At 37.0% G+C, this 14,247-nt stretch overlaps 1 protein-coding gene across 2 annotated transcripts; it reads left to right on the forward strand.

The window, feature by feature from the left end:
• The first annotated feature begins 161 nt into the window (after nt 1–161).
• Nucleotides 162–14,102, forward strand: LOC106140999 (uncharacterized). 2 transcript variants are annotated; one of them, XM_060952276.1, is made up of 9 exons: nt 162–369; nt 2,293–2,424; nt 2,940–5,093; nt 5,662–7,072; nt 8,266–8,452; nt 9,000–9,183; nt 10,257–10,444; nt 12,010–12,048; nt 12,856–14,102. In XM_060952276.1, exons 1-9 carry the CDS (start codon nt 277–279, stop codon nt 12,950–12,952), a joined length of 4,485 nt encoding a protein of 1,494 aa, XP_060808259.1. In that variant the 5' UTR covers nt 162–276; the 3' UTR covers nt 12,953–14,102. The 2 variants fall into 2 exon arrangements, with proteins under 2 accessions (XP_060808259.1, XP_060808260.1); XM_060952277.1 differs by lacking the exon at nt 12,010–12,048.
• Nucleotides 14,103–14,247: the final 145 nt, after the last annotated feature.

Genomic DNA, 14,247 nt, shown 5'->3' on the forward strand with positions numbered 1-14,247 from the left:
TTCACCTTAACTCAAGTTCTAACAATCGTCACATTATAGATCACACGCCACATGAACACGTCAGATGAGTTGATAGGCGGGCTCGCTCGAAAAGGCGGGAACCATAAAGAACGAACAAATTTGAAGTGAACGAATGATTTGATTTATGCCAATGCCAACGACGAAGTACCTACCTGGCGAAAAAAATGAAGCAGTTTTCGTGGTGATTAGCTTTTTATATACCCTCCGAAAGCTTTAATTTTATTTCTTTGAAATTTAATTGGTGCAAAAGCTATCATGTCTCAACCAAAACGTAGATCCAGAAAAGCAAAATTAGTGCCACGGAGTACGGAAGGAGGAGAACCTGAGATCCAAGTCACTGAAATGGAGGTAGGCCACCATTTTGTACTTTATTTTCGAAAATTCTTGATGCTTATCTACCCACATATGATGTAATTTGTATGACATAATTCAGTATAATAACGATTGCGGGAAAAAAGGAAACAAAATTTGCGGGTATTCTAAATGCTTTTGACATTTATAAAAAAATATTTCTACCCTCCTCAACCCCACGTTTGTGATAATGAAACAAAACAAACTATCCTTTTTAAAATTACGAACTTTAAATATTATTAAGACAACTGTACCTGTGTACCATTAGCTCTTAATTATAATTTTGTAATAAGTATTTGATGTTTACAAACACTTTGAGGTTATATCATCTATGTAATTTTTTATTACGAAAGCTTAATAAAGCACTATGTTAGTATCATTGATACATAACTGAATAACTTAATGTAAAATAAATAATAATTTGGTGAATTTGTACCCATGGTCCTTTAGATGGACCTGCAAATATTGTCTTAAAGAACTTTAAAAACATTTATTTTCTTAATTTAATTTGTATGATGTACTTAAATTCAATAATATAATCTAATTAGTTTATATCACCGCAAAATAATCTAAGAGGTAATAAGAGTTAAGATATATAAGTATATGATAAATGATAAGTAGGTCAGAAGTTTGATACATCTGTTGTCATTTGTTTACAAACACTTTTCACTATGAGTGCTCTGTTATGAACTATAGTGTATTAAAGAGGTTATATGATGGGCTGAGTTGTCCTTGAACAGGAAAGTGAAATTTGATTCTCTTAGACAACAGAAAGAAAACAGAAATTTCTCTTAGAAAATGGCGAAATTGTCAACAAGTCAAGAGTGTGACAATACAGGTTGTCTGGTAAATTACCTTGCATATTAAAAGGGGGCACTTAGTATCCAATTCTCATTCCAAATAATTGGAAAAAAAATAGATTACATATTTAATACAGATTAAATATACTGCTTCCCGGCATTTAAGAATAGGACCACCCCATCTCTTGCCCATGGTTGTCGTAATCGTAAAAGGCGACTAAAGGATAGGCTAATTGGTGTTCTTGTAAGCGATAGGTTAACAAGGTTTTATTTCTTTTGGGCTAGATAAAGCCGTCAGTCTAGAATACTGAAAGGCTCTATTTCAGTATAAATATTGGGAAAACCACAACTATGCATTGTATTAATGTGCCTATTCCCTTAGTCGCCTTTTACGATATTCATAGGAAGGGATGAAATTACCCTATTCTATTAAAATGTTGGAATCATGTTATCATGTCTCCGTCCCTTACGGGGTAGACAAAGCCAACATGACTGAGCCATGAGTTAAATGGCCAATGAAATTGGGATACAATTAGTGCAGCATGGATTTTTGTACATGCACAAGATAATGTACACCTATGTCCTTAGTCGCTTTTTACGACATCTATGGGAACGAGATGGAGTGATCCTATTCTAAAGTGACACTGTAATTATTAAAAAATATATTTTTTGTACCTTATGGTTCCCGGCCCCAATGGAACAAAGAATAGATCCATTCCATCTCTTTCCTATTGATGTCGTAAAAGGCGACTAAGGGAAAGGCTTATAAACTTGGGATTCTTCTTTTAGGCGACGGGCTGGCAACCTGTCAGTTTATATGCATCTCAATTCTATCAGTAGGCCAAAAAGCTGAATGGGGCCTATCAGTATTTTCGGGACTGTCGGCTCTGTCTACCCCGCAAGGGATATTTTTACATTTATATATCATCATGTCCCATTTATTTGACGTCAACCAATGTTGTTAAACCATACGTTTTGACAATTATTAAGCGATATATAGTATCCTATAGTAATGAATAAAAATTTTGAAGTGGTCCTATTCTTTTTTTATTGGTGCCGGTAAAACCACACGGCATTGATTTTTATTAAATAAGCATAACAAATAATAATTTCATTACAGGAGCCTCAGATAAAAATAATGAACACAAGAAGCTTGGCCACGCCGCAGCAGTCGCCGAAGAAGTCCAGCTCAATCCAGTTCAAGGTTGACATTGAAGTGGAAGAATGGATCAACGATGAGCTGTTCATCGAGGTAAGCACTGGTCCACCAGGGGAGAGATCGAAAGGTGCATAGGATTACACCAGACAGAAGCAGGTTTGAAGCAGCGCAGTTTGAAAGCGGGCCCGCACTAAGTCGTACATATGTACATACTTATAATCACGTTTATCGTCCCTTGCGGGGTAGTCAGAGCCAAGTTTTGAAAAGACTGATATCAGCTGTTTGGCTTTAGAATTGAGATTCAAAGTTGCAAATTGTGACAGATTGCTAGCCCATCGCCGAAAAGAAGAGTCCCAAGTTTATAAGCCTATCCCTTAGTCGTCTTTTATGACATGCGTGGGAAAGAAATTAGGTGACCTTGTTTTGTATTACCGAGAATTACACGGCATTACAAATTTAATGTTTCTTTTAGGGTAAGTGGGACTTTATGATTTTCTGGGGTCCTCTGCAAAATCTATATCTGTATACAGTGGACCAAATATAGGGAGACAGTGTAAGTGCTGTTCTTTGAAAAAAACATTCAGTTTACTTGTTTATTTGGATTTCAGGAAAATTTCGCAAAAATGCAAACAGAAAAGCTATCTGAAGCCTTAGAGAAAGAAATTAAAGAGGAGGATGATTGGACGAACGACGAATATAGAAAGCTTTGGGCGGAAGTTGCCAGCGACAGCGACAACGATGAAGAGCCCCTGAACGAGTATGAAAAACTAATAAAAAATCAAATCAAACCAATAGTTACAGCGGGGCCATCTAAAGAGAAAGTTACCGCGAAAAAGGAAGAACCTCTTAAAGAGAAAAAAGATGATATCCCGTCTCCCACCAAGCCTGTCCCCAAACCAAATCTGAAAATCAAAACTTTCGAACGAACATACAGTAAAAAAAATAATAGAAATAATCAACCAGTTATAAATAATATGCAGCCAAAATTAAGAATCAATGTTGTATTCACCGATGAACCTGTACCTAAACAAGATGCAAGGTCGGTTGGTGTATCACTAGTGAAGAGTGACCCGCAAGAAAATGTTACAGCATCTGTTAGCAGTAAAACACCCTTAGATGTCATTTCTGATGATAAGCCAGGAAATAATATAAAATCTTCAAATATAAATAAAAATAAACCTGTTAAAGCAGAAACAACAAATATAACTGTTGATAAAAATGATAAAAATATTACACTTAAATCAATTAAGGTAGAAAAGAATAGTGACGAAAGAAACTCTGAAAAAAATACTGCAATTCAAAATAAAACTTTCAATAGGTCTATTGAGAATATAAAAGATAAATTCGTAATTATTGATCCAGCTGCAATGAAACCTGTTTATGTGATCCCCAAAAAGATTAGTCACTGTAAAAGACCAATATATATACTTCCTGATGACTGTAAAAATAAAAGTTGTGGTAATCCTAAACCTAAATGTGATACCAATAAGTCCATTTCGCCGAAAAATAGCAACGTTGTAAATAATCCCCATGTAAAAGATGAGAAATCAGACACAATTATAAATATAGGTGATTCATCAGATGAAGATAAAAATTATGAACCTGTATTAATTGAAGTAAATAAATCAGCAGAGAAAATTAATAAAGACGAACTAAGGGATATCGCTTTAAGATCTATTTTGAAGAAGCAGTTAAAAGATATGGGGAAAAGTATGAACAAGCCTGTTCTCGAGCAAATTAAAGTTGGGGAAGACATTATTTTGTATGCTGCTGAAGAGTTAGCAAAAGGCAATGATCCATTACTTAAAGCTTTGAACATTGAGTTACGAAACAGGATAGGTGGCACTAGATTTGAGTATACGGAGATGACGAGGGAATCTGCGCTTATCGACTACGCCCTACGTCAATGGTTTAATTGGCAGGGTACAACTACAACGAGGTCCGTCCCTTTGCTATATAAATGCTACATTTGCAATGAAGGCTGGTGGCATCTTGATCCGTTTAGAAATCATATTAAGTGTCATAATTATGTGTCTGTCACGCTTGAGAAACATAACCAGGAATGCAACATCATAGCTCATGACCAAACCAAACGGGTTACCTTTAAGATGTTCCCAATAGACGGGGCCTGTTGGAAGTGTGGGAAAGGCTATGGCTCCCACAAGGGCTTACAACAATCATATAAATGTTCAGCTTGCAAGAGCACCCTATACACATGTCAAGCATTAGTAGAACATGAGGGAATATGTCTTAGCAAGTGGAAGGAGCAGATGAAAATTCAGAAAACGAAAGACGTCAAAGCATTTAAATGTAAAATTTGTCCGCAAATCTTCTTCACTCAAGACAAACTGAATAGGCACCAGTATATGTTCCACGTACCGCGGTCAGACTACCCAATGTTGGTGATGACACGTCAGTGTATGTTCTGTAATCAGAATTACCTTGTTTACTCGTACCATTATTGTCGAGGGAAAGTTCAGAAATACTTCTGCAAGATTTGCATGAGGCACTTTCCATCTGAAAATGGTTTTGAGATGCATTTGAGTATTGCGAAGAAGAATGTGCAGTGTAAATTTTGTATGGAAATTGTTGGGAGCGAGTGCAGCATGATGGACCATTTGTTGAAGCACACGGACAAGTTTAAGTTGATGTATAAGTGTCTGATGTGTCACAGTAACGTAATGCTGGAGAACGAGTTGATGTTGAAGAGACATGCTGTGCATGTTCACAGGGCCGCGAAGCTCATGTGGTGCTGCTCAAAGGTGACTCATAAATACATTTCGCTCAGATTCTCCTCCGTGGGAAGTTAAACGTTTGAATGCCACAATTTAGCAAAATTTCTTTTGGGAAGTGTCATTATTAATTTGGTTCACAGCTTTATATTTATGCCATATAAAGTGGCGTTTCTGTCTCGCAGAATCGCAAGTTTATGTATTAGTCTTTCCCTTGATACATACATATGGCCACGTCTATATCCCTTGCGGGGTAGACAGAGCCAGCAGTCTTGGAAAAGACCGAATGGCCACATTCAGCTATTTAGCTTAATGATAGAATTGAGATTCAAAATGTGACAGGTTGCAAGCCCATCGCCTAAAAAAGAATCCCAAGTTTGTAAGCATATCCCTTAGTCGCCTTTTACGACATCCATGGGAAAGAGAAGTAGTTGACATACACTATTTTATTTTATAACATACAACATTATCTTAGACTAAGTAAAGTACTTTGTACATGGACTCCAATGGTCAGTTATTTCCAAAGAAATATAAAAAAACTATGTATTTTCTTTCGCCACCAGTGAATGGAATTCATTATGAAGTTTCTATGTTTCAGGTGATAATCCCAACAAGTTGTTACGAAGGTAATAAAGAGATACTGGAATACAAACCATTACCTAAGCGTGGACCTAAATCCAAGTCCAACCCGCTTCTCGAGAAGTTAATAATGGGTGACAAGCAGAATTTGGGAGCGGTGTCGCTTAAAAACAGTACCCGAGACACTTCAAATATTGAAGATGTAAGCCAAGATTCCACAGATATTGAAGAATTGAATTCTTCTATTCGAGAAGATGTGATAGAAGATGATTGTGATGTTTCAAATAATAAAAATGTTAGTCAAAATTCTATGGATATTGAAGAACGTGAAATTTCCTCTGTCCCAGAAGATGAAACCCAGGATACTATTCTAAAAGTTTCTAATCAGGATTTGTGTACTCTAAACGAGGGAAATAAGAATTGTATTGTTAAAAAAGAACCAAGAGATTCTTTGGAAGATGACATTGAAAATCCAATGCAAGATACGAATAATGTTATGCCCACAATAAAGATAGAGAATGTTATGGCAAATTACTGTGAAGAAAATTCTTCGAATTTAGGTGAAATAGATACTAAAGCTGATACGCCCGACACTGGCAATTTTAACGAAATGGATGTTGATGTTAAACCGACATTACTTGAGCTACAATCGATTAAAATTGAACCTCACGACGAAGCAGGCACAGAGGTGAACGCGTCAGATTTGTTGGAATTCGACGAAATTGTCGTTAAACAAGAAAAAGTTGATGATTTCGACATGGCGGAAGCTGGGTCGTCCAAAATGATAACTAAAACATATTCGGACGCGAATAATCTTACTTTTCTAGATCGCAGACGCAAATCAGGGTGTAAATACGATGATGATACATTGACAAATGTTGACACGCCAAAAAAGTTTACAGAACAACTGCAGAACTTTCTAGAGACAATGGAAGACGACATTGTAACTACGACGTTTAGTGGCAAAATTATAAAAGATGAAATGATAGTATGTCAGACTTGCGGTTTTGAAGGTAGAAGGCGACAATATAAAAATCATCTTAAAGTGTGCAAATCGTCTAAATTACAAAAATTGAATGACAAAAGGTCTTGTACGAAGTGCAAGAAGACGTTCCCCACCATGAGACTTTTCATCAAGCATTTGACGAAGCACGGTTTTAAGTACTTGCAGTGTAATGAATGTGAAATGACTTTTGCTAATCTCTCTCTGTGGACAGTGCACATGTCGAGTCATATAACTCGCATGTTTGTTAGAGTCAAGTTGTTATCTAATGAGACTAGGGTGTTCCGGTGTAAAGTGTGCAAGGAAATGCTGCAAAGAAATATGTTCTTCAAGCATTGGGAGACTCATATACACCAGCAGGATTTGAAGGTGGTGCAGTGCAAATCTGAAAGTGGTATTCCTAAGGAACTGTTGGAGCAAATTGTTGGTGAGTTGTTATAGTTTTTTTTATTGGTCGGTGCAAATATACTGGCATTAGGTCAGGTCAAGAGTACTTGGAACAGACTGACTGAAGTGAAAGTGTGCAGGGAATGTGAAAGAAAGATGTGTGTAAAAATGTCTCTGACTACATTTCTGGGTAAGGTGTGATTTTATGTATGTGTGTATAACGCTTCCTCTTGGTGAAGAGCCCAGAGTGTGGTCTTGACCACGATTCTGGAGTAGATGAGTCAGGTGTCTACATGAAGGTGTTCCCATCTGACCATCAAACTTTATCAAGATTTGTATAGTGTCTTTTTATTACCTTCAATCAACTATTTACTAAACTAACTGTGTCCCGCGGTTTTTTTCATGCACATTGTTTAACGCACATCCTAAAAAAACAGGATTGTTCCTGGCGTTATATACTTTGGAGTATACAAAGTATTTATTTTCTGTTCCCGAACGAAATTCGCGCGGAAGAACCCGCGGGCAATGGCTAATTTTAAATGTTTGCATTGCTATAACTTGTAACCAAAACTAACATTTTCTTGAAAATTTCTGAATCATAATCATTTACTCCTTGAATATGGTTACAATATAAAGCGCATCAGTTAACACTAAAACCTGTGGGATTTGAACTTGTGCCTTTCTGCGCATCACGCTTTTAACCAAGCAGATTACAGATTTGAAAAAAAAATTTGAGACATTTACAATGATGAAAGATAAATGAGATTATACAATACGTAAATACGGTTTAAATTTAATTAAACTACTCACTATTCAGTACTTTTTTTTCTGTAAAACTTGAAGTGATATGCAAATGTCAAGTTTGAATTGCAGTTCCGACTCTATTTTGTTTTAGTTCTATATGGGTCTGTGAATCTAGTTATTTATATTATATCGCAGGTTTATGGTCTGCTAGCTGTGCCCGCGGCTTCGTCCGCGTGGAATAGTTATTTTGGGTATCATTGAAGCCCTCAAGAATGAATAATTTTCCCCGTTTCTTTCACATTTTCCATTATTTCTTTGCTCCTTATAGTTGCAGCGTGATGTTATATAGCCTAAAGCCTTCCTCGATAAATGATCTATTCAACGCAAAAAGAATTTTTCAATTCGAACCAGTAGTTCCTGAGATTAGCGCGTTTAAATAAACAAACTCTTCAGCTTTATAATATTAGTATAGATGATATAATTTTCCAGATATTTTCGATACGGTACGCAAGAAGGTACCAAAAGACTGCATAGTGTGCGGTCGATTCTTTAGTCGGATGACGGACAAGAAGCGGCATCTGGTGGAGCACCTGTTGGAGTCTGCTCTAGCAGAGATGAACAACACATACGGGCTCGTCTGTCAGATATGCAGATCTGTGTTCCAGAAGTCTGACCAGTAAGTTTAAACATACTGTGGCGACTTGATTACGTCACACACCATCAGCCAATCACAGTGAGAGTGCGACGCGCTCAACCAATAGCAGCGAAGTGTATATGACGACATCGCAAACGTCACACGCTACCTGCCTATCACAGAGCGTTGCTGCGATTTAGCAACGCTGGCAGGCAAAGATTTCACGGATTGGAGCATAAATACAACCTTCGACTCAACATCGTCTGTTGCGCGGTTCCCCAGGTATAACATCAGTATACAGGAAGATCTTCCCTTTAATGCGGAATTATCGCTCCCGCTTATATTACGGTGTATATAATATATAATATAATAGAAAAACTGCAATAGACTCTTCTTCAGAGAGTATAAGTTAACCAGCTTCCGTAGCTTAGCACGCGGGACGCCGGTTCATCGCGCGAAAGACAATCGCTGTCTCGTTTCACGTCATAGTAATAAAAAGCGATAGCATAAGCATGCTTCTTTCGCTTCATTCACATTCATAACTTCACGCAAGTTATATTGTTATGTATGTATGTATGTACGTTTTCAGTTTCCGGCGTCACATGCGCGACCACGCCGGCCTGACGGTCTACCACTGCGAGTTTTGCGACAAGACATTCAGCGACTCGAGCAATTTCGTCAAACACAAGAAGACACACAACGTGGGAGCTTTCATTTGTGATTTGTGTAAGAAAAAGTTTCTGGCCAAGTCGTCGCTCATCGCACATTTGGAGGTAATCATAATATTTGACGGCTATACTACGGATTAATTAAAAAAAAAAAACAATTAAATTGGGAAAAAAAAACATAATGAATAGAATTCATCAAAATGTCAAATATATTTAGTCAATGAAATGCTTCAAAATGTCAAAGTACCGAGCTTTGCTCGGTATACCAGAGATGGCGCTGACATAGTTTCTTAAAACGCGGTTTTTAAAATGTTTATATATCTTGGGAACCGAGCTTTTCTCGAAACTAGGACCTTGGTAAATCGATTCCTTGAGCCGAAAAGCCCCTAATCTGTAACTTTCATGAAAATCGTTGGAGCCGTTTCCGAGATCCTGATTATATATATACAAGAATTGCTCTTTTAAATATATTAGATGTATGTATGTAATGTTCCTCTTAAGCGTCTGCACCCCGTAATAATACATACATACATAAAATCACGTCTCTTTCCCGGAGGGGTAGACAGAGACTACCTCTTTCCACTTGCCACGATCTCTGCACACTTCCTTCGCTTCATCCACATTCGTAACTCTCTTCATACAAGCTCGGTACACATACATATACTTAACCACGACTTTATCCCTTGCGTGGTAGATGTGATTATATGTTATATGTATGTAACGTTCCTCTTAACTTCTGCCCTTGCGTGGTAGATGTGATTATATGTTATATGTATGTAACGTTCCTCTTAACTTCTGCCCTTGCGTGATAGATGTGATTATATGTTGTATGTATGTAATGTTCCTCTTAACTTCTGCCCTTGCGTGATAGATGTGATTATATGTTATATGTATGTAACGTTCCTCTTAACTTCTGCCCTTGCGTGATAGATGTGATTATATGTTATATGTATGTAATGTTCCTCTTAACTTCTGCACCCCGTATTAACATTTATATGTTATATGTATGTAACGTTCCTCTTAACTTCTGCCCTTGCGTGGTAGATGTGATTATATGTTGTATGTATGTAATGTTCCTCTTAACTTCTGCACCCCGTATTAACATTTATATGTTATATGTATGTAACGTTCCTCTTAATTTCTGCATTCCCTTATTAACATGAGCATTACACCCACAGAAACACAACTACGAGCCGTTCCCGTGCATGTGGTGCCCGGACAAGAAGTTCTACAGCCACTCGGCGTACAAGAAGCACGTGCGGGGCGCCCACGAGCGCAGCCAGGGCTTCTCGTGCTTCGTGTGCCGCAGCAGGTTCCCCAGCGTGCGCGCCAAGTGGGACCACCAGTGGGAGCGGCACGGCATCAGGTCAGTTTTATAAAATAAATAAATAATAAAAATAAAAATCATTTATTCCAGGTTTCTAGACCCATATCGTTGACACAACGTTTTGCGTTCATACTTATCTTTTGCGGGGTAGGCGGGGGCCGACAGTCATCTCCTCTTGTTTTAGTGCCGTCTCTATTTATTGACACTGCATAGTATAGAACAAAGTCGCTATTTTAGTGCCGTCTCTATTTATATCACTACATAGTATAGAACAAAGTAGCTATTTTAGTGCCGTCTCTATTTATATCACTACATAGTATAGAACAAAGTCGCTATTTTAGTGCCGTCTCTATTTATATCACTGCATAGTATAAAACAAAGTAGCTATTTTAGTGCCGTCTCTGTTTATATCACTACATAGTATAGAACAAAGTCGCTATTTTAGTGCCGTCTCTATTTATATCACTGCATAGTATAGAACAAAGTCGCTATTTTTGTGCCGTCTCTATTTATATCACTACATAGTATAGAACAAAGTCGCTATTTTAGTCTGTTTGTGTGTATGTTTAAATCGTTAAGATTACGCAACGGATTTTGATGCGGTTCTTTGTAACAGGTAGAGTGATTGAAGAGGAAGGTTTTTATGTATAATAACATTTATAATTTTGCACCCGTGCGAAGCCGGAGCGGGTCGCTAGTATGAATTAAAATATTCTTTATTTACTTACTTGAAACATGGTGCAAATGGGTGTTAGAAATATAAATATATATAAATAAATATATACAGGACAAATTACACGGATTGAGTTAGCCTCGAAGTAAGTTCGAGACTTGTGTAACGAGATATTAACTCAATGTTACTATATTTTATAATAAATACTTATGTAGATAAACATCCAAGACCCAGGCCAATCAGAGAAAGTTCGTTTCTCATCATGCCCTGGAAATATATGTGATCTTACATGTTCCGCCAGAAGTATGGCATGTAAATATTGTTTGTACCTTCCCTTTCCATACTCGTATCTTCCCTGGGGTATCGTAGGAGGCGATTGAGGGATTTAGCGTGAGGTAGGCAGCAGCGCCTCCTACGCTGGTGTGACAATATTGTCCAGATACAATAGATACTGCGGTCAACAACTGGCCTTTCTATAACTATTAATATCTAGAAATTTTCAGTCTTACGTTATTTTCAGTCTTACACACTTATCATCATATCTTCCCTGGAGTATCGTAGGAGGCGATTGAGGGTTTAAGCGTAAGGTAGGCAGCAGCGCCTCCTACGCTGGTGTGACAATATTGTCCAGATAAAATAGATACTGCGGTCAACAATTGGCCTTTCTATAACTATTGATATCTAGAAATTTACATGGTTATAAGAAATAGTATGTAGTTAGCAGTATACAAGAAGTAAATCACTTGCAATGTCGGACTTATCCCATGAAGGGATCTCTTCCAGTCAACCGTTGTTATTGTGGTAAATTAATAAATTATTCACTTTGATTCTTTCTTTTTTCCATATATAAGACTGAATGATGATGCTAAAAATGAATTAATGATATCACAATGAAGTAATATTATACTCTCTTTAAATTCTCGCTTTCTAGACGATGGACCAACAACGGAAAGCTTAATATTAGGATAAGGTAAATTATTTGCTTAAATAACATTTATATAGGTATATAACGTTTTTCTCATGGATATCGTAAACGGCGACTCAGGGCAAGGCTTATAAATTTGGTATTCTATTTTAGGCTAAGGGTTGTGGCAACCTGTCACTATTTGAATTTCAATTCCATCTGAAAGCCATACAGCTGAACGTAGTCTCTCAGTATTTTGAAGGCAGTTGGCTGTCTCCACCCCGCTAGGGATATAGACGTGATTATATGTATGTATGTACAAGTATCACTTCTTTATCGTTTTGACGGAGCTTTTATGCTGTACATACATACATACATATGGTCACGTCTATATTCCTTGCGGGGTAGACAGAGCCAACGGTCTTGAAAAAACTGAATGGCCACGTTCAGCTGTATGGCTTTCAGATAGAATTGAGATTCAAATAGTGACAGGTTGCTAGCCCATCGCCTAAAAGTTTGTAAGCCTATCCCTTAGTCGCCTTTTACAACATCCATGGGAAAGAGATAGAGTGGTCCTATTCTTTTTTGTATTGGTGCCGGGAACCAAGCGGCTTTTATATAAATATAGCGAATAAAAACTTAGTGCATGTCGTTCTCTTCCTGCACAAATTGTAAAAGTTGATGAAGGGAGATGTTTAACTATTAACTTGGGATTATTCATGGGCCAGCAACCTGTCACTATTTGAATTCCAAATTCCAAAACGTTTCAATCTTTTCAAGACCGTTTGGTGTGTCTACCCCGCAAGGAATAAAAACGTGATTGTATGAAATGTATTTGCATGTTTTTTAATTCGCCGTAATCTTTGTTTGCAGGTACAAGATAGCGGATTGTCCCATCTGTGATAAGAAATTCAGAAAATCTACTGATTTGAAGAAGCATATGTCCAATGAACACGAGGTGAAATCTTAATTCTAACAATTTTAATGCCATGGAGTTATACAGGGTGTCTGGTATACATACATATTTATTTATATTTATATGGTCACGTCTATATCCCTTGCGGGGTAGACAGAGCCAACAGTCTTGAAATAGCATATGTCTGGTATATAGCGCTTCATGAGTACATTGAAAATCATGAACACGCTATAACTTTATCACTACTTATATAGTTTAAAGCAAATTCGCTTCACGCCACGTCTGTCCCTATGTATGTATGTACGCGTAGATCTCTAAAACTGCACTACGGATTGTGATGCAGTTTTTTTTTGTAGATTCAAGTGAAGGTGTAAATGATACTCGTGCGAGGCCGCTAGTAAAATTTAAAACCAATAAAATACTCACTTTTATAAAAGATAAAGTAATCATAATAGTGTGCGCAAAGTCTCAGAATGTTTGGACTAATATTTAAAATTTCAACCCCATATTTTTTTCTATTATTTGGAACGAGAATTATGTACTGATTCCTGTTTAAATGTGCAACGCGTACTGGACATCCTGTATATGAGTTTAGTATTTGTTATTTTGCTCTTTGTTTTAAATCATTTCTTAATAATTTATTCAGTAAATTTGCGTTGAAAGAATATTCCATGACCTTCTACATCTATTAACGTCTTTGTTGGCCTATTTGGCGGGTCCCAGGTTCGAACCCCGGTCAGGTCATGATGGAAAAAGAACTTGTACTGATTTGCCTATCTTGGATGTTTATCTATATAAGTATTTTAAAAGGGAAAGTAAGTTTGCATGCGATCCTCTTAAAGTCGGTTGTCTGGAAGAGATCCCACTTAGGGATAAGTCCGCCTTTGTACTGTACACATTTATAATATTATTTGGGATTTAAAAGGAGGTTATAAATATATACGGGACAAATTACACAGATCGAGTTAGCTTCAAAGTAAGTTCGAAACTTGTGTTACGAGATACTAACTCAAAGATACTATATTTTATAATAAATACTTATATAGGAAAACATCCAAGACCCAGACCAATCTGAGAAAGTTCGTTTCTCATCATGCCCTGACCGGGATTCGAAGGTTCTAATCAGGCATCAACTAGGACCGATAGTAATTTACAACATATTGGCAAATCATGATAATGGTGCTTGAAATCTTATTATATAAAATACATTTTTAATTCAAAAGCATTCATGACAAGAACAGATAACGAGAAATAACAGATGACATTTGCAATTATAATTTTTTTTCTAGTATCCAAACATAATTTTGAAAACGTGTTTTTCAATAAGACAAGATTGTTTAAATTTAGTA

Source organism: Amyelois transitella, chromosome 28 (assembly GCF_032362555.1).
Source record: "Amyelois transitella isolate CPQ chromosome 28, ilAmyTran1.1, whole genome shotgun sequence".
In the NCBI taxonomy this organism is placed as follows: domain Eukaryota; kingdom Metazoa; phylum Arthropoda; class Insecta; order Lepidoptera; family Pyralidae; genus Amyelois; species Amyelois transitella.